The sequence below is a fragment of the Nyctereutes procyonoides genome, unplaced genomic scaffold (genome assembly GCF_905146905.1).
Source record: "Nyctereutes procyonoides isolate TBG_1078 unplaced genomic scaffold, NYPRO_anot_genome, whole genome shotgun sequence".
Classification (NCBI taxonomy): Eukaryota; Metazoa; Chordata; class Mammalia; order Carnivora; family Canidae; genus Nyctereutes; species Nyctereutes procyonoides.
Window position 1 is genome coordinate 53280384 of NW_026575135.1, and position 24160 is coordinate 53304543.

A 24160-nucleotide genomic window follows, 5' to 3' on the forward strand; every position below is an offset into this window, starting at 1 on the left:
CCTCTCTCTCTCTCTGTTTCCCAGGAAAAAATAAAATCTTTTCAAAAAAAGAAATTAAAGAAGACTTAAATAAATGGAGATTCTATGTTCATAGATTAAAAGGCTTACATTGTTAAAATGGCAATACTTCCCAAATTGATCTGTAGGTTCAACATAATCCCTATTATGTTTCCTGCTGCCTTTTTGTGGAAATTCACAAGGTGTTTCTAAAATTTCTATAGAAATGCAAGGGAGTCAGAATAGCCAAAACAATCTTGAAAACAGAGACCGAAGATGGAGGCCTCAAACTATATAACTTCAAATTTTACTACAAACCTACAGCAATCAGATAGTATAGTACTGGCATTAGGTTAGCCATTTAGATCAATGGAACTGAATTGAGAATCTAGAAATCAGCAGTCACATTCATGATCAATTGATCATTGACAAGGGTGCCACAGTAGTTCAGAAGAAGGAAGAATAGGATTTTCAGCAAATGGTGATGAGACAGTAGGATATTTATAAGCAGAAAAATGAAGCTGGATCCCTGTATCATACCATATACATAAATAATTCAAAATATATCATAGATGTAAATGTAAGAGTTAAAACTACAAAAATCTTACAAGCATAAATCTTCATGACCTTGAAGTAGGAAATGGTTTGTTAGTTATGTATCAGAAGTACAATGAAAGAAGCAAAAAAGAAAAAATACATAAGCTGTATTTGATCTAAACTAAAAACTTAAAAAAATAAATTAAAAACTTTTGAGCTTCAAAGAACACACTCCAGAAATTAAAAAGACGACCTACAGAACAGAATGGGAGAAAAATTTGTGCATTGTATATATGAAAAGAGACTTGTATTTAGGATATAGAAAGAAGTCTCACAACTTAATAATGAAAAGGCAAGTAAAATGGGCAAAGGATTTGAGTAGGCATTTCTCCAAAGAAGATGTTCAAATGTGTAATAAGCACATGGGAAGAGGTGCATCATTAGTTATCAAGGAAGTTTAAATCAAAACCATAAAGAAGACATGCTAGTTACTACCAGTAGGATGGCTGTTATCAAAAGACCAGAAAACCAGAAAACTGCAAGAGTTGGTGAGGATATGGAAGAATCATAGACCTCATACACTGCTGATGAAAATATCAAATTGCTGGTGGTATTGCTGCTATAGAAAACAGCTCAGCAGTTTCTCAAAATGTTAAGCATTAGAGTTACTGAATGACCTGGCAATTCCACTTGTAATCATATTAGACCCAAAAGAAATGAAACATGCTCACTGAAAAGCTTGTAGCAGCAATATTCATAATGGTCAAAAAGTAGAAACAAATCACATATCTGTCAACTGACAAGGGTATAAAAATGTATATCCACACAATGGAATAAAAGTAAAGAATTACTGGTATATGCCACAATAGAGCTGAAGCTTAAAAACATTACTCTAAGTGATAGAAGTCATTCACAGAAGGCCACATATTACATATTTCAATTTATATGAAATATTCCAAAGATGCGAGAGAGACAGTTGATTGGTGATTGCCCAGGGCTGGGATGTTGGCGAGGGGAGCGTAGAGGATGAGTGGAAGTGACTGCTATGAATTTAGAATTCCTTCTTGGGGTGATGAAAATGTTTAAAGTTGATTGTGGTTATGGTCTGTGTATATAATTAAAACCATTTTTTAAATGATTTCATTTATTCTTTCACAAGAGATACACACACAGAGAGGCAGAGACATAGGCAGAGGGAGGAGAAGCAGACTCCATGCAGGGAGCCCGATGCAGGACTCAATCTCAGGACCCCAGGATCATGCTCTGAGCCAAAGGCAGATGCTCAACCATTGAGCCATCCAGAAGTCCCAATAATAAAAACCATTAAGGCTGTATATATGTATATACATAATATGTATCATATATACAGTATATCAGATGGAGATGAATACTCTGGAGAAATATAGAAAAATGGAGAAGAGATAAGACTGGGGCTGAAAGTTGAAATTTTAAGTAGAAAGATTATGATAGGGCTCATTGAGAAGATGATTTGTAAACAAAGCAGTGCGGGAGTCAGGTGGATATCTAGGGGGAGAGCTTTCCAAGGCCTCGGTTTGGATCATCTGGGTTTTGTCACTGCCCATATATCTGACCTTGGACAACTAATAGCTCTGTGCCAGAGTTTCTTTATCTGTAAAATAGTTGTTCCTATTTTCTAGCAAAATGACAGTACCTATTTCAAATGGTTATTATATAGATTAAATTAATAATAAAAAAAGAAAGTAAAGCACTTAGAATAGTACACTGGGCACTAAGTCAAATGATTTATAGTTGTTTTTATTAGCGCCTACTGCAAGTGCAAAAGCCCTTGCATTCTAAGATGGAATCATGCCCAGAATGTCCATTGACTCAAGGAGGCCAAGTGTAGCTGGTGCAGAATAAAGAACAAGAGGGAAGATGATAGAAAATGGGGAGAGGGCCTGTGAGTTTTAGTCTGTGACATAGGTAATCATTGGTAGGCTTTGAATAGAGAAAAGACACTATCTGACTCATGTTTTTTTTTTAAGATTTTTATTTATTTATGAGAGAGAGAGAGAGAGAGAGAGAGAGACAGGCAGAGGGAGAAGCAGGCTTCATGCAAGGAGCCCGACGTGGGACTCTATCCCGGGTCTCCAGGATCACACCTGGGGCTGGAGGCGGCGCTAAACCGCTGAGCCACCCGGGCTGCCCCTGACTCATGATTTTACATCATCACTCTGGCTCCTGTGTTGAAAACATACTGAAAGACAAGGATGCACTCAAGGAAACCGTTTTTGAGCTATTGTGGTAACACAGATGAGAAGTGGTGGTGGTGGTGATAAGTGGTCAAATTTTGGTTCGGCTTTGAAGATAGAAACAAGCCCTGCTGAAAGATTAGGCATTGGGTATGAGAGAAAGACGGTTTTGATCTGAGCAATTGTCAGAATTCAGATTAGATTTATGATGCGGAGGGAAGTATGAGAGGGCGTTTTCTGTTGTTTGTTTTTATGTTTGGAGGGGGTTGGGATGGGGATGAGGCAGGTAAGAGTGTGTGTATGGGCGGGGGGCGAGAATCAACCTTTCAGTTTTGGACATGATCATCTTGAAATGTCTATTGCACATCCAGGCGCAGTGGCTGATGTTCAGAGCAGAGGTTCAGACAGGAAAGAGGATAGATCATTCGTTCTTTCACAAATAATTCATTGAAAACCCGTCCTGTGCTAGGTCCTATTCTAGGCTCTGGAGATATCTGTGAGAATACAGACAAAGCTCCTCCTGACTTCATCTGTAATAGAGTCAAGGCTTTATAAACAAATCAGCAATCAAGCGCATTCATGTGTGCGAAGTCTCTAGCTCTCCAGATGGACACAATGTACGACTGCTTTTTTTAATTTTTAATTTTTTGCTATGGTTGTTTTCAACATCTGGAGTATTGCAAGAGACAGAGAAGATTGACCGCGCGATCCAGGTGCGCCTCCCTCGGTCAACCGGTGGTAGGTAGCCAGGTGTCTCCGCCCCACTGCGGGCCAGATTAATAAAGCGGCCGACCGGCAGCATTGCGCAGGCGCGGCCTCAGCCTGGCGTCCTAGGAGACGGACTCGGAAAGCCTCCGCGCAGGCGCAACTCCGGAGGCCGAGGAAGCGAGAGGCCCGGGGATGGGGCGGGGCGAGCGCGGAGTGCGCTTGCGCACTGCCTGCTCTCGCCCGAGGAGCCGCAGTCTCGAGAGCGCCCGGGCGGCGTTTCGGCGACCTCTGACAAACGTCTCCCGCGAACCCGGCGCCGTTGGACTACTCCCAGGGCGGGGACCTCCGCCGGGCACCGGAGGGAGCCACCATGCCGGTGAGGAGAGCGGCTCAACCGCTGGGGTTCCTCATCCCGGCGGCCTGGCTCGGGGGCGCGGCCGTTGCCATGGAGGCGCGGATCGGGCGGGCGGCCGGGGCGGGGCGGGGCGGGGAGGGTCGGGCTCGGCGGGCGGGAGCGGTTGGGGAACCCGGCGGGTGGGCTCGGGGCCCGCAGGGTTCCCGCGGGTCCTGGGAGCGGCCCCGGGCGGGCCCCGGCGCCTTCGCGGGTGCTGCATCCCGCAGGGCCTGCGCTGCCTGACATAAAGGCGCCGCGCCAGGGGATGCGCTCTCGCTCCCAGCCCTGCTAGCGGAGTCGGGCGACTGGGAGCGGCCGCGCGGAGTCGGCTCTGGAGGCGCCGCGCCCGGTGGGCCCGCGGCACCTGCTGGGTCGGTACGCCGCGGAGCCGGGGGCTGCTTGCTTCTACTCCAGCTGTCGTTCCGGTGGTGGTGCCTGAGCTTACAGCGCGGAATGTAACCCGGAGGTGTCTTTGTGTGTGAGCGGGGGTGGGTAGTATGTTTGTCTTGTAGGATTTCGTACCTTAATAGGGGGCGTCCTGAGTCCACTGTCGGGCCACGGAGAACACCTGAGCTTGGGTCGGTTTCCTCCTGGTTGTGAGGCCTGGGACGCTTATTTCGTCTTTCTGGGTCTTTGGTTCCCACATAATTAAACTGTTCCTCATGGGATTTTACCAGGATGAGATAAAGTAACGCACCGCGGCATTGAAGGACGGTGCTTGACATTTAGCGTGAAATGCCCAGTATTTGTTTCCGTGTCGTTGCTTTCAAGTTATTTTCAGTTCATTCAGCAGATGCTTGGCATCGACCACATGTTGGGCCCTGGAGGTAAAATTTTGAGCAAAGCCAGCCAGATTCTTGAACTTGGGAAGACAGAAACTTGCCTTCAATGGGCAGAAGTGAAAGGCATGTTGATAGAGACAAGATGCTTACCATTAAGGAAGGGGATGGGTGGTATAAAACAAAGTAGATTCTGGTGAAGGGTAAAGTGTTCCCATATAGGAATGCTGGCCTGCAGATGTCAGATCATCTTTTTCCCACCCCCTCCAAGGGAATCTGGAAACTGACATTTTGTGGAATTTCTCCATTTTTAAATTCTAGCAACTAATTCAAAAATGTTGTTAAATGCTATGAGCTAAACAGAAGATATATGTGAAGCTCAATTCAGCTTCTTGACTACCAGTTTGCAACCTCTGGTGAAGACAGAAAGGACAGACATTAATACAATAAGAAGCAAACAAAAGTTGATTTGAAACCAGTTGTAGGGGATCCCAGGTGGCTCAGCGGTTTAGCACCTGCTTTTGGCCCAGGGCATGATCCTGGAGACTGGGGATCGAGTCCCACATCGGGCTCCCAGCATGGAGCCTGCTTCTCCCTCTGCCTGTGTCCCTGTCTCTCTCTCTCTCTTTCATGAATGAATAAATAAATTTTTAAAAATCTTAAAAAAAAAAAACAGTTGTAGAAGGCAGAGGGAGAAGGGTGCTCTCAGGGCCTATACCAGGATTTGACCTAGTCAGGGTCTTCCTGAGTGAAGTGGCTGTTTTGCTGAGATCTGAGAATAAGTGAAGGTGAGAGTGAGGAATGTTCTAGGCAGAAGGAACAGCACATGAAAAGGCCTGTGGTAAGAAAGAGCATGTTTACAAGTAAAGGCTTTTAAAAAGCCGGTGTGGCTGTGGCTAAGAAAGCCAAGCAGGGTAACTTGTGAAATAAAACTGGACAAGTAGACATGGGCCAGACTTTTTATTTTTCTACAAGGCATCAGTAAAATGCTTTTTTTTTTTACCATGTAACTATATATAGTCTATCTTCTTACAAACCAACTTAAGGACTGATTTTTATCCTGAGACCTGTGGAAAACCATGGAGAAGTTTTAAGTAAGGGAGCAATATGATTAAATTTGTGTTGAAGCTAACTGCCCTGTAGAGAAGAGACTATAGGAGAACCTAACTAGATGCAGGTTTATAGTTTACGGTGGGATAATGGTGACCTAGACTTAGGTGGTGAAAGTAAAGATGGGGAGAAGTGTGTTGTATCGATACTGTTCAACTAAACTATTGAACTTCAGTAACAGGATTGTATTTTTTTAATTGAAGTGTGATTGACATAAACACAATAATTTCACCTGTGCAACATGATTTGATATTTGTGTATCTTGTGAAATAATCCCCATAGTCTAATAATCCCCATCCATCACCATATAGTCACAAAATTTTTTTTCTTACGATGAGCGATTTCAATATACACTATTTTAGTGACTTTCAAATATGCAGTGGTGTACTGTTGACTTTAATCAAAGTGCTATATATTATTTATACATGATTTATTTTATAACTGGGAATTTGTACATTTTGATCCCTTTCACCCATTTTGTCCACCTCTGTACCCCACTGCCCTCAGGCAACCACCAGTCTGTTCTAGGCAGAATTTTGTTCTGTTTATCTCTTGTTTTTTAGATTCCACATGTAAGTGAAATCATAGTGCATGTGTCCTTGTTTGGGGTTATATTTTAGCATGGATTCTTAATCACAAAATTTCAGAAGTTGAAACTTTACGTATATAAATGTTCATAAGGTTAGAGAGATACTAAAACATTTCTCTCTGCGGTTGGACTTTGTTTTCTGTGTTTCATGTTATCTTCTATGGAGAAGATAGACTATATATAGTTACATGGTAAAAAAAAAAAGCATTTTACTGATGCCTTGTAGAAAAATAAAAAGTCTCAGGGGAACACAAGACCTACTACTTTAGTCTTGATTAAAGTTGTTAACCATGTTCAAATGTGTTTTCCGTCAGGCAGGAAACTCAGTAGTAGTCAGGGATTTTTATGCAGGAGGACAGTCTGTAATATACTGAGTAATTTTCTGCTTGAACAGCATTTATTTACTATAAATGTAAATTAGGTATTTATTTATTTATTTATTTATTTATTTATTTATTTATTTATTTATTTATTTATTTATGACAGTCACACACACACACAGAGAGAGAGAGAGAGAGAGAGGCAGAGACACAGGCAGAGGGAGAAGCAGGCTCCCTGCACCGGGAGCCCGATGTGGGATTCGATCCCGGGCCTCCAGGATCGCGCCCTGGGCCAAAGGCAGGCGCCAAACCGCTGCGCCACCCAGGGATCCCCGTAAATTAGGTTTTATTTCCCATCATTTGTGTTGTAAAAAAAAACCTATTTACCTTTGCATATCTTTAACCTTTTTAATATATCCGTAAGATCTTTAATTGCATTTAACAGAAATTTGTGGAGTGCTTAATATATGCAAGGCACTGGGATGGCACAGTAGCCTTTTTGAGATTTGAAATTTAATTTGCTGAAGGTAAAAGTAAATGTGCTTTTTTATTATTTGTGAATATTTTCTCCACCAGATCAATAAATCTGAGAAGCCTGAGAGCTGTGATAATGTGAAGGTCGTTGTTAGGTGCCGGCCCCTCAACGAGAGAGAGAAATCAATGTGCTATAAACAGGCTGTCAGTGTCGATGAGATGAGGGGAACTATTACTGTACATAAGACTGATTCTTCCAATGAACCTCCAAAGACATTTACTTTTGATACTGTTTTTGGACCAGAGAGTAAACAACTTGATGTTTATAACTTAACTGCAAGACCTATTATTGATTCTGTTCTTGAAGGCTACAATGGTGAGTATATTGTTCACTCTTTAAAACAACTTTACCAAGGTATTAATACCCTATAAATTCATCTATTGTAGTTGTATAGTTTGGTGAGTTGTAGTAAATACATACACTTGTGAAACCACCACAACCCAGTTTGATGACCTTCCAGTTTTTTTTTTTTTTAATGTCCTTTTGCAGTCCCACCTCCAGGCATCCATTGACCTGCTTTTGTCTATAGTTCTATCTTTGCTTGAAATTTCATATAAATCAAATTACACCCTATCTCATCTTTCTTACCTATTTTCTTTCAGTTGCATAATGTTGTTGAGGGTCATCCATGTTGTATGTATCAGTACTTTGTTGCTTTTTAATGCTGAATTGTATTGCATTGTTTGAATATACTATACCACCTTTTATATCTTCGAAGAAATCTGGATTGTCCCACTTTTTTGGTGATTGTATATAGTTCTGCTATGAACATTGTTTTATAGAATGTTCTTTGTGCAGATAAGTTTTAAAGTTTTTCTTGGCTAGATATCTAGAAGTAGAGTTGGTGAGTTATATGGTTAATGTATGTTTATCTTTGAAGAAATTGTCAGACTATTTTCCAAAGTGGTGACTATTAATTCCCCCCCCCCACCAGTGTGCTATGAGGGTTCCTTTAGTTTCTTTACATTTTTCACCAACATTTAGATTGTCAGTCTAACGACAGCTGTTCTAGAGGATCTGTAGTGGTATCTCATTGTTTTAACTTGTATTTCTCTATTACAAACAATGTTGAACATCTAATCCCGTACTTATTTTTTTTTTATTTTTTTTAATCCCATACTTATATATTTTTGTATTTTTAAAAAATATCTTACGCATTTTTCATTTTCATTGGCTATGTTACTATTGAGTCATGTTCTTTATATGTTCTGTATTCAAATCTTTTGATCGGGTAAGTGATGTGGAAATATTTTCTTCCAGTATGTGGCTTGTATTTTCATTTTTTAATGGTCTTTTGAAGAGAAAAGATTTTGAGTTTTGATTAAGTCCAGTTTATCATTTTTTTCTTTTATCATGTTTTCATTGAGACAGCCAATGAGTATTTGCTGAACCCAAAACCAAAAAAAATTTTCCCTTATGTTTTTATCTGGAAGTTGTAAACATTGTAGGTCTTACATTTAGGTCTATGATTCATTTTGAGTTAGTTTTTACATATGGTGTGAGGTAAGGGTGTAAGTTCTTTTCCTCCCCCGCCTCCCTTCTTACTTATGAATACCCAGTTGCAGCACCATTATTTAAGACTATCCTTAGCCTATTGAATTAACTTGGTGCTTTTGTCAAAAATCAACAGATTACAGTGTGTGGGTTTATTTCTGGATTATTCTGTTCCAGGTTTGTCCTGTTTTTTTTTTTAATAAATTAATTTTTATTGGTGTTCAATTTACCAACATACAGAATAACACCCAGTGCTCATCCCGTCAAGTGTCCCCCTCAGTGGGTCCTGTTTTTATTACTGGGTTTATGTTTTGAAATTAGGTAGTATATGTTCTCTAGCTTTACTTTTCTTTTTCAAAATTGTTTGGCTTTTCTGGATTCTTTGTATTTTCATATAAATTTTAGAATTACCTTGTAAATTTCCACAAAAAAGAAAACCTACTGGGATTTTGGTAGGGATTGTGTTGAATTGTATTCTGACCATATTGAGTCTTCTAATCCAGAACATGGTATTTCTCTCCATTTATTTATTTATTGTTTAATTTCTCTCATTAGTATTTTGTTGTAGTTTTTTTTTTTAATATTTTTTTTAATTTTTATTTATTTATGATAGAGAGAGAGAGAGAGAGAGGGGCAGAGACACAGGCAGAGGGAGAAGCAGGCTCCATGCACCGGGAGCCCGACGTGGGATTCGATCCCGGGTCTCCAGGATCGCGCCCTGGGCCAAAGGCAGGCGCCAAACCGCTGCGCCACCCAGGGATCCCTTGTTGTAGTTTTTGATGTACAGATCTTGTGCTGCTTTTCATAAATTTATTTCTAAGTGGGTTTTTTTTACCTGTTTCCTTTTTTTTTCTTTTAAGATTTTTATTTATTTATTTGACAGAGATAGAATGAGTGAGAGAGAGAGAGAGAGAGAGGATGTGTATGCATGCATAATGGGGGAGGCAGAAAGAGAGGAAGAAGCAGATGTCTCTGCTGAGCAGTGGAGACTGATGTGGGCTTGATGCCGGGCTTGATTCCAGGACCACAGGATCATGACCTGAGCCAAAAGCAGACACAGTTAACTGACTGAGACCCCAGTGCCCTACCTGTTTCTTTTTTAAATTTAAATTCTAGGGATCCCTGGGTGGCACAGTGGTTTAGCGCCTGCCTTTGGCCCAGGGCACGATCCTGGAGACCCAGGATCGAATCCCACGTCGGGCTCCCGGTGCATGGAGCCTGCTTCTCCCTCTGCCTATGTCTCTGCCTCTCTCTCTCATTCTGTGTGACTATCATAAATAAATAAAAATTAAAAAAAATAAATTTAAATTCTAGTTAACATAGTGTATTACTATTTTTGATGCTTTTGTATATAGAATTGTTTTTATAATTTCATTCTTAGAATTGTACATTTTGATACTAGAAATGCAATTGATTATTTTAGGTTTTTTTTTTTTAATCGAGATAAAATTCAGGTAACATAGAGTTCACTTTTTTTTTTAAATTTTATTTATTTATGATAGTCACATATATAGAGAGAGGCAGAGAAGCAGGCTCCATGCACCGGGAGCCCAACGTGGGATTCGATCCCAGTTCTCCAGGATCACGCCCTGGGCCAAAGGCAGGTGCTAAACCGCTGCGCCACCCAGGGATCCCTAGAGTTCACTTTTTAAACCATTTTACTATATGCAAGTCAGGGGCTTTAGTATATTCATAGTACTTTTTTTTTAATTTTATTAATTTATTCATGAGAGAGACACACACAGAGAGAGGCAGGGACATAGGCAGAGGGAGAAGCAGGGCCCATGCAGGGAGCCCGACGTGGGACTCGATCCCCTGTCTCCAGGATCACACCCTGGGCTGAAGGTGGTGCTAAACCGCTGAGCCACCGGGGCTGCCCAGTATATTCATAGTGTTGTGTAATATCACTGTTACCTGTTTCCAGAACATTTCCATCACCCCCAGAAGAAACTCTGTATCTATTAGCAGTTACTCCCAGTTTTGCTTCCTCTTATACTTGCACCTATGTATTTACTTTCTAATGTGTATAAGTTTTCCTGTTCTGGACGTTTCATATAAATAGAATCATATAGTCTTGTGTGTATCTCTTCTTTTACTTGGTACGTGTTTTCATTGTTCTTCTACCTTATAGTATGTATTAGGACTGCATTTTTTTAATGATCAGTTAATAGTCCATCTTATGGATATGCTCTGTTTTATTTATCCATTCATCTGTTGATAAACATTTGGGTTGTTGCCATTTTTTGACTATTAAGTGTTGCTATGAATATTCTTGTACATGTTTTTGTATAAATGTATGTATTCCCTTTGCTTAGGTAAATATCTACGAGTGCAATTGCTGGGTCAAAAGGGTAACTGCCAGATTGTTTTCCATAGTGGCTGGCTGCACCATTTTTACATTCCCACCAGCAATGTATGAGGTTTCCAGTTTCTTCACATCTTTGCCAAAACTTGTTGTCTTTTTGGTTACAGCCACCATAGTGGATATGAAATGATAGCGCATTGTTTTTTGCAATTGATTTTTATATATTGACCTTGTACCCTGCAACCTTGTTAAACTCGCTTATTATTTCTGGTAGGCTTTTACTCATTTGTTGGTAAGCTCCCTAGGATTTTCTATATGCAAGAGTGTTTTCTATATGCAAGTATTTTATCTGCAAATAAAGATAGTACAGTTTCTTTGTTTCCCATCTTTTTGTTACCTGAATTGCCTTGGCTAGAATCTCTAGTACAGTGTTGAATACAAGTGATGAGAGTGAACATTTTTGTTTTGTTTCTGATTTTAGCATTCACTGTTTTACCAGTAAGTATGATGTTTTCTGTAGATTTTTACCTAAATTCCCCTTAAAAAAAAAGTTCCCCTCTTATTCTTTTTTTTTTTTTAAGGAATGGATTTTGGATCTTATCAAATGCATTTTTTCCTGCACCTATTGAAATCATCTTTTTGTTTGTTGTTATGTTTAGTTACATTGATTTTTAAATTGAAACCGGCCATGCCACTTGGTCATGGCATATTATCATTTTGTATGTAGTTAGATTTGATACGCTAAAATTTTAATTTGTGTGTGTGTGTGTGTGTGTGTGTGTGTGTGTATGTGTCTGTGTCCAGGAGGGATATAGGAGTTTTCTTTTTTTTTTTATTTTATTTATTTATTTATTTATTTATTTATTTATTTATTTATTTATTTATTTATTTATTTATTTATTTATTTATGATAGGCACAGAGAGAGAGAGAGAGAGGCGCAGAGACATAGGCATAGGAGAAGCAGGCTCCATGCACCGGGAGCCTGATGTGGGATTCGATCCTGGGTCTCCAGGATCGCGCCCTGGGCCAAAGGCAGGCGCCAAACCGCTGCGCCACCCAGGGATCCCAGGAGTTTTCTTGTAATGTCTTTATCTGGTTTTGGTATCAGGATAATAATGCCAATTTCATAGAATGAGTTGGAAAGTATTTCATCTTTTTAAGTCATGTGGAAAAATTTGTCTAGAATTAGTGTTACAGCTTCCCTAAATGTTTGGTAGAATTTACCAGTGAAGCCAGATAGGCCTGGAGCATTTTTTTGTGAGAAGGGTGGGTTTTTAACTTAAGATTCACTGTCTTCAATAACACAGAGCTTTTTGAGTTACTTATTTTTCTTTTAGTGAGCTCTGAAAGTTTATCTTTCATAGAATTTGTCTCTTTCATCCAAGTTGTTGAACTTGGCAGATAGTTGTTTATATCAATCCTCTATTCTTGTGTTAGAATGTGGTGATGTAATTGGATATTGATTTATGGTATATGATAGATGGAGTTTGTGTCATCTGTTTTTCTTGTGATTAGTCTGGTGGGAGGTTTATCAATTTTGTTGATCTTGTCAAAGAATTGACTTGGTTTTATTAATTTTCCTTTATTTTTTTTTATACTTTATATTCTTTGATCTTTATTTTTTTCCTCCTATGTTATTCCTCTTTTTCTACTTATGGTGGAAGCTGAGGTCATTGTTTTGAGACATTTCTAACTTTCTTTCTTTTTTTTAATATTTTATTTATTTATTCATGAGAAACAGAGAGAGAGGCAGAGACACAGGCAAAGGGAGAAGCAGGCTCCCTGCAGGGAGCCCGATGTGGGACTTGATTCTGGGTCTCCAGGATCACACCTTGAGCTGAAGGCGGCGCTAAACCGCTGAGCCACCCAGTCTGCCCTAACTTTCTAATATAGAGATTGAATGCTATGAATTACTCCCTAAGTACTGCTTCAGTGGCATTGTACAGATTTTGACATACTGTGTTTTCATTTTCATGCAGGGTACTTTCTCCCTTCCCTCTTGATTTTTTCTTTGATCCTTGGGTTGTTTAGAAATGTGTTAGTTTCCAGATAATTTGAGATTTTCCAGAGATCTTTCTGTTGTTACTGATGTCTAGTTTAATCCCATTTTAGTCAGAGAACATAGTATGTAAAACTCGAATCTTTTGAATTTAGAGACTTGTTATATGACCCAGAATGAAGTTTTTTTGTTAAATGTATGTATATTCATGAAAAGACTGTGTTGGATGGAACATTCTATAAATATTCTTTACATCAATTTACTTGGTAGCGTCTTTCAAATTTTCTATCTACTTAATTATTTTCTGCTTGGTCTATTGGTTCCTGAGAGAGGGATATTCAGTTCTCTTACTATGTTTTTCTATTTGCCTTTTCCTTTCAGTTCTATCACTTTTTATTTGATGTATTTTGAAACCCTGTGAGTAGGTGCATAAATGCTTAGGAGTTTCAAGTCTTCTTCATGCATTAACCTCATTTTCCTTGTGAAATTACTCTTTGTCCTTAGTAATGTTCTTTACTCTGAAACCTACTTCAATATGAATTTAGATAGTTATTCTAACTTTCTTTTGATTTAATGTTAACATGGTATATCATTGTTCATCTTTTTACTTTTAATATATTTGTATTTTTGTAATGCAAGTGCATTTCTAGTACCTAGTTATACTGGAGATCACGAAGATTACCCCAAGTTCAGAGGTTGGTAGGAGAAGTCAAGGGACTCAGGATATAATTGTACTTACAGCTTTGGTTTATTATAACAAAAAAGATACAAAAAAAAAAAAGAAGAAAACAAAAAACAGCACGGGGAAAATGGAAGAGGTGCATGAGGTAAAGTGTGGAGGAAACCAAGTTCAGACTCCTAAGAGTCCTCTCCTAGTGGGTACACAGGTTGTGCTTAATTCTTCTACCATTTAATGTGATAGTACTTGGGAAATCATATCTGTCAGAGAAGCTCTGTAGGCAGCAGTGTCCCAGGTTTTTGTTGGAACCTGCTCATGTGGGCACCCTCAACCTACCACTTGCCAAGATCCCAGACTCTTAGAAGGAAAGCAGGGGTTTAGCATAAACCACCTTGTTTATAGAAACAGTTTTGGCATGATGAGCTACTCTTACCTGTTAGGGATTGGTAAGAACCCTCCCCAAAACCAAATTCCCAGATGGTAGTCAAAGGCCAAACTTGAAAGCAGGCCTCTCAAAGAATAGCAGCCCCAGATCTGTTGTTAGCTCCCTTCTGCACAGCATTGTACAGCATTGTACAGTTGGTAGTGGTTTTGTTTTGTTTTACCTAGTCTTGCTGTCTCTGCTTTTTTTTTTTTTTTTTTAAAGAGAGAGAGACAGAGGCAGAGACACAGGCAGAGGGAGAAGCAGGCTCCCTGCAAGGAGCCCATTGGAGGACTGGATCCTGGATCCCAGGATCATGCCCTGAGCTGAAGGCAGATGCTCAACTGCTGAGCCACCCAGGCATTCCTAAAAAAAGGTTTAACTACTTGTCTCCTTCCAAGTTTTGTGCTCTTGTTGTCCTACATTTACTTCAACACGTTATAAACTCCAAGCCACATCATTGTTATTTTTGTTTAACGCATCAGTTATCTTTTAAAGAGATTTGAATAATAGGTAAAAACATATATTTTCTTATATAGTTAACCATTTTTGGTATTCTTTATTCCTTCATGTAGATCCATATTTCCATCTAGTATCATTCTTTCTGCATTGGAAAACTTCCTTAAATGTTTCTTAGAATGACTGGTGATGAATTCTTTCAGCTTTTGTAGTCTAAAAGGTATTTATTTTGCTATTGTTTTTGAAAGAATTTTCACTGGATATAGGATTTTAGGTTGATAGTTTCTTCTTTTACTACTTGAAGGATATTCCTCTACTGTCTTCTCATTTGCTTTTTCTCCTACTGGAATTCTCTTTTCTTTATCTCGGTTCTTCTTTACATAAGTGTCTTTCTTCCAGGTGTTTTTAAGATTTTCTTCTACATCCCTGGTTTTGAGCATTCTGATTATGATATGCCTTGGTGTATTTTTCTTTGTTTCTGTGCTTACAGTTCATTTAAGCTTTTTTGGATCCGTGAATTTGTAGTTTTCATCAAATTTGAAAAAATTTCAGCCATTTTTTTCTTCAAATGTTTTTCCTTTCCCTGCTCCCTTCTTGGGGGACTGCAATGATGTGTATGTTAGGCTGCTTGAAATTGTTCTACAGCTCATTGATGCCGTTTGTTTTTTTTCTCTGTATTATCTTTTTTATGTTTCTGTTGATATATGTTCAAGTTTAATGATCTCTTATTCTGCAGTGTCTAATCTACCATTAATCTTATCTATTAGATTTCTCATCTCAAACATTGCAGTTTTCGTCCCTAGAAGTTTGATTTGGGTCTTTGTTGTATCTTCCATCCAAGTTCTTCCTGACTTCCGTCCAAAGTTTCCACTTAACTTTTTAACATGTAGAATACAGTTTTAATAACTGTATTTTAATAACTCATTTAATGTCCTTGTGTGATAATTATAACATTTGTATCAGTTCTAAATTGGTTTGATTGATGGAGTTCTTCATTATGAATTGTATCTTTATGCTTTTTTGCAAGCTTGGCAAATTTTGGTTAGTTGCCATATACTGTGAATTATACCTTGGCTCTTGTTTTTTTTTTTTTTTTTTTTTTTTTTTTTATTCCTGTAAATATTCTTGAGCTTTTTCCCAAGTTGCAGTTACTTGAAAATGGTTTGATTCTTTCAGTTCTTTTTTTTTTCTATTAGTTTCAGAGGTAGAATTTAATGATTCATCAGTTGTATATAAATGTATATAAATGTTCATCATTTCCAACACTCATTTACATAGTTTCACCTTTTCTAGAATGTCATATAGTTAGAATCATGTATGTATATATATATATATATATATATAACCTTTCAGTTTAGCTTCTTTCACTTAGTAATATGCACTGAAGTGTTCTCCATGTATTTTCATGGCTTGATAGCTTGTATCTTTTTTTGTGCTGATTATATTCTGTTCATCTGTCTGGATGTAACACAGTTTATCAATTCACTTACCTCCTGAAGGATATCTTGGTTGCTTCCAAGTTTTGGTAGTTAAGAATATGCGCTGCTGTAAACATCTATATGCAGATTTTTGGTAGACCTTCTACCATTTTTAAAATATAGTAAAAAATGGGGAGGTTGGATAAAATTTCAGGTCATTTCTAGTTTTTAAAAAGTAAAGTTTAAAAAAAATAAAAAAATAAAAAGTAAAGTTTTAAGAGATGTCCGTATTGAAGGAAATATTAGCATTAGATTTGTTAAGTTGGACATACAAAAACTAGAAATATAGAATCTCATCTCTGAAAATGAGATGAGATTCTTTTATTCTAGGGGATTCTTGGCTCTAGAATTATAGATTACTATTCTTTTAAAGTCAGTAATCTTCATATATTTAATGAATTCATAGAAATTACATTAGGAATTAATTTAAAAAATTTTGGCCATTACATACTTCTAAACAATAAGGGCTCTAGAGCCAAATGGACTGTATTCACAGGTAGTTTGTACCACTTACTAAAACATTGAACAAGGTAAGCCTTTGTTTCCTTAGCTAAAGCATGGGAGTATAAATAGTGCCTCACTCTTAGGATTGGGGAGAAAATTCAGTGAGGATGTATGTAAACTACATGGCCTAGCTCATAGCATATGATCAGGAAATGACAGCCATGTGTCAGCTCTCACATGTGGTCTGTGCACTCATAATATTTTCAGCTCTTTTGAAGATTAGTACATTACATTCTTAATGACACAGTTTGAAACACTTAGTGAATTAGGAAAAAATAAGACTTTTTTTATTCCATGTGTAAAAAATGGCTTCTGTTGTGATTAAGTGTTGTGATGGTTGTCACAGAAAGTCCTGAAAGTGATGGTGATGTAAGAGGTTACCTGCATGGAGTGGAAGTAGTTAAAAAATGTTGTTTGTGCTGTATTCTCACACTGTGCTGTCTCCTGCAGAAATTGTACGTGCTCCCAGGGCTTTACTGGCCAAATACATCTCATTCCTTCACCTGCCTGCTTAACGCATGCATTTGAATGTGTCATGGGCACTTAAAGCTCAGTAGGCCCTCAGCTGAATTCACTATCTTTCCTTTCAAACCATCATTTCTTCTGGTGGTGGTCACCATCTCAGTATACGGCATAGTCATACATCTCCTTGTTCATATTGCCTTCTGTTGTCAGCATTAGCTCTCACGTGGCTAACTACTCCAGCTCTTCACATCTCCCCTTGCTTTTCTTCTGGTTCCTTGTATACAGGGTAGCCTTAGTGATCCTGGTGTCACTTCTACCTGCAAAAATATTCTGTGGTTTCACTTTGCTTTTAGGATAAGTTCTTAAAATCTTAGCATGGCCTTCATGGCGGTGTGCATTGAGGCCCCTGCTGATATCTTTATTCTCTGTTTCCATCCACCTTCATTTTCCATCTGTTTCTTCCATTCTGATCTCATTTCAAGTCCTCAAAACCTCTCTTCTCTTTCTTGCTTCTTGCTGTCCCCTCTGTTGCTATGTAACTCTTACTCATATTTCAGATTTTATCTTAAACCTTACCTTTCCTGACCTCCCTCCACTTTCCTCTTATATTATTTCTTCTGCCTGGACTACATCCCTTTACTCTCAGCTAGAACTCCATTTCTCATTTCCAACATTCATCTTGCTTATAAGTATTTGATCAGTATCGGGGCGCCTGGGTGGCTCAGTGGTTGAGTGTCTGCCTTCGGCTCAGGCCATGATCCCAGGGTCCCAGGATTGAGTCCCACATCAGGCTCCCTGTGAGGAGCCTGCCTATGTCTCTCCCTCTCTCTGTGTGTCTCTCATGAATAAATAAATAAAATCTTAAAAAAAAAGTATTTGATCAGTATCTCCTCTTCAAGGTTATGCATACCAGAAGATTAAGGATTATGTTGGTCTTATTTGTCACTCTGTCCCCAGTGCCTAGCATAATGCCATGCTCAAGTGTGTGCTACGTAGTTGTTGAATGAATTTAGGTATTTGGAAAGTTTAAGTTGTATCTACAATTACCAGTAATAATTGTCACATTTTCAAACTCCTCCATTTCTTACAACTTTTACCTAAAAAATACATATTTTTAGGGATGCCTGGGTGGCTCAGTGGTTGAGTGTCTACCTTTGGAGCTCTGAGTGCCGGGATCGAGTCCCACTTTGGGCTCCCTGCATGGAGCCCACTTCTCCCTCTGCCTATGTCTCTGCCTCTCTCTCTCTGTGTCTCTCATGAATAAATAAATAAAATCTTTAAAAAAATACATATTTTTAAAAGGAACTTATTTCAGGATTAAGAAAAAACCCTGCCGTTTACTTGTACATGACTAGGCATCATGCTGATCAAGTGGGGTAAATTGTTTTATTTGTTCTTACTGTTTATGTCAGGTAGTTATTCTTGTCCTCATTTTACCACTGAGGAGACAATCTCTGGGTCGATTCTTGTCTAAGCTCAGGTGACTGAAAAGTAGCAGATGTGTGGATTCACACTGAGGTCTTTCCGTTCTAGAACCTGTATTATTTCCTTGCTGTGATTTGTTTTTTCCTTGCTGCAGTTATACTACCTTCTCTAATTTAATGTCCACATTCAGTAATTAACATATGCATTACAGTCAATTTCTTATAATTAGCCATAGTGTAAAATTTTGCATTTAGGCCTTGCGGGATGCTTTTAATTAATGGTCAATATCTCATTGACTCTAGAACTATAACAGCGCTTGGCTCATATGGCAAAGAGTATGTATTGTCATTGTCGATAATAAAAGTGAAATTTGTACTTGAATAAGTTTTAAATCGAGGGAAGAAATCACATCACAGTGTCTCAAAGGAATAACTTTTAAGAACTATTGTTCTGTAGCATTAGACTCTAAAAAGTAACTGATTCTCTTAATTTTCAGGGACTATTTTTGCATACGGACAAACTGGAACAGGCAAAACTTTTACCATGGAAGGTGTTCGAGCAGTTCCTGAACTTAGAGGAATTATTCCAAATTCATTTGCTCACATATTTGGTCACATTGCTAAAGCAGAGGGTGATACAAGGTAAAAAAGAATTATTTTCTAATAGATTGAGAAGTACAAGCACAAAGAAGGCATATATGTATAAAACTTGTAAATACATTTGAAAATAGCTCTCATAAATATTTCTCTGCTTTTTAAAATGATGTTTTATTTATAGATTTTTGGTTCGAGTGTCATATTTGGAAATATATAATGAGGAAGTCCGTGACCTTTTGGGCAAGGATCAGACACAGAGGTTAGAGGTAAGGATAACTGAAATTGAAGTATTTTCTAAAGTAGTAGACTGTTACTATATTAAGATTCTTTTTCTACAAAAGTTATTTTTAATATTTTACTTATCTTTTGACCTTGTGTAGTATATGATCATGATTCAAAATATAAAATATTATGAAAATTAATGCATTGAAAAGTTGTTCCTAATCCTGTGCCCCACTTCTCCCCACCCTAAGATAACCATTTTCAGTATCCCTCACTGTTCCTCTATGTATATATTAACAAATATAATTTTACTTCTACTCCATAAGTAGGTATACAATGATCTGCACTTTTTTTTTAATTAAAATTCTTATCCAGGTAAGTGTAGAGTCACATGTGACAGTATGAAAGAATATGGAGAGATTACCCTTTACATAGATGTACCTTTTACGTAGCTTTGCCCAGTGGTTAACACTTTACAGAGCTGTAGTAGAGTATCATGATCATGATACTGTTGTTGATACAATCTACAGATTTTACTCACAGTGCCCTGGTTTTTCTTTTACTCTTTGTGTTTAGGTTGATATATCCGCAACTACATTAAGGTACTAAACAGTTGAATCACAGAGATGCCTCCTATTGCCCTTTTATGACCATATCCACCTCTCTCCTGACTACATTCCTCTGTAGCCATCCCTAACTACTGACAATCACTAATTTGCTTTCCAATTCTCAAATTTTGTTTTATTTGTTCTCAAAAATGTTATGTAACTAGAACTATACAGTATGTAACTTTTGGGATTGGCCTTTTTTCATTTGGCATAACCCTCCTGAGATTTATCCAAGTTGTTGCATGTATTGAGAGTTCATTACTTTTTATTGCTGAGTGGCATTGCATGGTGTATACGTGTAAAGTTTAACCATTCACCTGTTGAAGGACATCTAGGCAGTTTATAGTTTTTGGCTATTATGAACAAAGCATCTATGAACATTTGCACACAGATTTTTTTATGTGAATGCATGTTTTCATTTCCTGGTTTGAAGGCCAAGAATACTCCAGAATTTATTTTAAGTCAGAAATTTTTAAGGTGTTAAAGATACTAAGACCACTCATGAATGTAGTAAAAAACACTAGCAGTTTTCAATCTTTCTTTTACCTAAAGGAAAAACTAAAATTTTTGATTGAGAAATTTTAGTTTGTACACTTTGGGGTAATAGATTGGCAGGAAAGACTACTTTTATCCTGCATGTCAGAAAAGGGAAATGTGAAATTACATGCGTAATAAATATTAGAGAATTACAAAATTACAAAATACATTATGTTTACTTACAAACTTAGCTGATTTATATTGTTTTTTAAAATAGAGATGTAATCCACAGAGGCTAATAATATTCACCCTTTTACAGTATACAATTTAGCAGCTCTTAATATATTCACAAAATGATACAGCCATCATTATCTAATTCTGGAACATTGTCCTTACCCCCAGAAGAGGTCCTATGTCCATTAGGAGTCACTCCCCATTCCTGCTTCTCCCCACCTCCTGGTAATCAGAACTTAATTTCTGTCCCGATGGATTTGGCTATTCTAGATATTTCACATAAATGGAATCATATAAAATGTGATCTTCTGTGTCTTGTTCCATTTAATACAATGTTCTCAAGATTCATTGATGGACTTCATTTCTTTATTTAAGAAATAACTTTATTGGGACACCTGGGTGACTCAGAGGTTGAGTGTCTGCATTTGGCTCAGGGCGTGTTCCTGGAGTTCTGGGATCAAGTCCAACATTGGGCTCCTGCAGGGAGCCTGCTTCTCCCCTCTGCCTGTGCCTCTCCCTCTCTCTCTCTGTGTGTCTCATGAATAAATAAATCTTTAAAAAAATAAAAAATAAAAACAGTTTTATTGAAATATTCACATTCCATACAATTTACTCACTTAAAATGTACTATTCAGTGGTTTTTGATATATTCATAGAATTGTACATCTATCACCATAATCAAATTTGGAACATTTTTCTTACCCTAGAAAAAAACACGGTGCTCCTTGGATATCGCTCCCAACCCAGTCCCAGGGAACTACTAGCTTACTTTTTGTCTCTATAGATTTGCCTATTTTGGATACATAATATAAAGGAATAATATGTGGTCTTTGATGACTAGCTTCTTTCATTTAGAATAATTTTTCATGGCTCATCCATGTTGTAGCATGTGTTAGTACTTAATTTTTTTTTGTTATTGCTGAATAGCAGTCCATTGTGTGGACATAATGCATTTTATTGATTCCATCAGTTGAACATTTGGATAGTTTCATCTTTTTTTTTTTTTTGTCTGTTAAGAATAAGACTGTTATGGACTTAGACTTTTACAAGTTTTTGTGTGAATATGTTTTTGGTTCTAGTGAGTACACCCTACTGAATGTAATTGCTGGATAACTGTATACTTAAGCATCTGAGGAACTGCCAGACTGTTTTCCATAGCAGTTATACCATTTTATATTCTTGTTGCTAGTGAATGAGGTTTCTAGTTTCTCCACATACTTGTCAGTGCTTGTTACTCTTCCTCTTCTAGTTAGCCATTTTAGTGGGTGTCAAGTGGTATTTGTGGGTTTGATTTCAATTTCTGTGGTGGCTAATGATGTTGAACATCTTTTCCCATGCTTGTTAGCCATTTGAATACCTTCTTTAGAGAAATGTCTGTTCAGATCCATTGCCTGTTTTTAATTGGGTTGTCTTTTTGTTACTGAGTTGTTAATACTTCTTTTATATTCTAGATGGAAGTCCCTTAGCAAGTATATGATTTACACACTTTTTTCTGCATTTACGGATTGTCTTTTTCACTTTTTTGATTGTTTTCTTTGAAACACAAAATGTTTAAATTTTGATCATGTCCGATTTATCTGTATTTAGTTTTGTTGCTTGTGCGCTTGGTGTTGTATCTAAGAAACCATTGTTTCATCCAAGGTCATGAAGATTTATGCTTTTGTTTTATTCTAAGAGTTTTATACTTGTAGCTTTTACATTTAGATCTTTGATCCATTCTGAGTTTTTCTTTTTTCTTTTTTTTTCTTAATGTGGTTGAGGTAGAGGACCAATTTCATTATTGCTCATGTGGATATTCAGTTGTCACAGCACCATTTTGAAAAGACTGTTTTTTTTCCCCCAATTCGTGTTGCTTTTTTGACTGAATGTGGATTGTGGCAATCTTTGCATATCAGTACAGAGAGAAAGCCTCCTCATTCTTGTTTTTTCTATTGTCCTTTTATTTATTCTTTTTAAAAGATTCTATTTATTTCAGAGAGCAAGCATGGAGGTGCATGCATGACAGCAAGCATGAGTGGGGAGAGGGACAGAGAAAGAAGCAGACTCCCTGCCAAGCAGGGGGCCTCATGTGGGCTTGACCCCAGAACCCTGAGATCATGACCTGAGCCCATGGCAGATGCTTAAAGGACTGAGTCACCCAGGTGCCCCTCTGTTTGCCTTTTGAAAATGATGTCCATATACTATCCATTGTATGGATGTAATTAAAATGCATTTGGCCAGTCCTCTCTTGATGAACACTTGGGGTGTTTCTGATCTTTCGTTTTTACAGACAATTCTGTAGTAAGTAGTGTTGTATGTATGTGATTTCATACATGTGCAGGCATATCTGAGTTTAAGTTCCTGAAGCTAGATTGCTGGGTCAGGTGATAAAGAATTGGTAAATATTGCCAAATATTTTAAGATATGAGACAGACAAAAAGAGCATTTAAAATATTAATACTGGAATTTTGTTTAGAATTCCATTGTAAGTAAAATAATTAAAGAATAATGTGCATATGGTAGTTGAATAGAATATAGAATAGCAGTAACCGTCATCATAGAGTGGTGTAGAATACATGTAGAATAACAGTGACTACTATTACTAAGCTCTTACAATGCAGGAGTAGGCATTCAGTACAGTAAATTGTGATAGTAGTACATAGTTAATTTCATTTACTCTTCCTAGCAGTTCAGTTTTGTTGATGTGAAAACCAAAGCACAGAGAGGTTTCTGACTTGCTCACAGTCATATAACAGATTCACCTAGAATTACAGGGGTGTTTTTGGAGTCTTACCATTCTGGCTGTGATATATTGAGCAAGTTACCTAACCTATATGAGCCTTAGTTTTGCCACATGCAAATGGAACTGATAACAGTATCTACTTCGTAGGATTATTGCCAACATTAACAAATTAATACAAAGTGTTTAAATCAAGGCTTGATACATAAAAAAGTATTAAATAAATGTTAGCCTTCCCTCCCCCCTTGCCCCAGAGGAAAGAAAAAAGGGGAGAGGGTGAGAGAGGGAAAGAGAATCTCAAGCATGCTCCATGCCCAGGGCAGAGCCCAACACGGGGCTCAATCTCAAGACCCCTGAGATCATGACCTGAGCCAAAATCAAGAGTCGAATGCTTAACTGACTGAGGTATCCAGGTTCCCCTAGCCTTTTTCTTTTTAAGTTTACTATATAAACTGGGCTTTTGGAACATAGTATTACAGGCTTAGGTATTGTTTGTTGGACCTTAAGGTTTATTCTGTAATGATGATGCATACATAGGAAATATCATGTTTCTTTTTTGCTAGTTGTCATCTTTGACGTCATTTTTTTTTTAAATTTTTATTTATTTATGATAGTCACACAGAGAGAGAGAGGCAGAGACATAGGCAGAGGGAGAAGCAGGCTCCATGCACCGGGAGCCCGACGTGGGATTTGATCCCGGGTCTCCAGGATCGCGCCCTGGGCCAAAGGCAGGCGCCAAACCGCTGCGCCACCCAGGGATCCCCTTTGACGTCATTTTTGATGGATACCTTTTAAGTTTCTCATTGCAGAAATTATTAGAATAAAAATCATTTATTTTTATTATTATTATTTTTTTAGAATAAAAATCATTTAGAAAGAACATTTTCCCTTG

General features: G+C 37.8%; 1 protein-coding gene across 3 annotated transcripts in view; it reads left to right on the top strand.

The window, feature by feature from the left end:
- Window positions 1-3675: 3675 nt before the first annotated feature.
- KIF3A (kinesin family member 3A) overlaps window positions 3676-24160 on the top strand; it is an 84914-nt gene continuing 64429 nt past the window's right edge. For all 3 annotated transcript variants that reach the window (XM_055302149.1, XM_055302148.1, XM_055302147.1), the window contains exons 1-4: window positions 3676-3831; window positions 7224-7497; window positions 18909-19053; window positions 19190-19274. In XM_055302149.1, coding sequence (XP_055158124.1) covers window positions 3826-3831; window positions 7224-7497; window positions 18909-19053; window positions 19190-19274 — 510 coding nt within the window. In that variant the 5' untranslated portion in view covers window positions 3676-3825. The remainder of the gene's footprint in view (window positions 3832-7223; window positions 7498-18908; window positions 19054-19189; window positions 19275-24160) is intronic.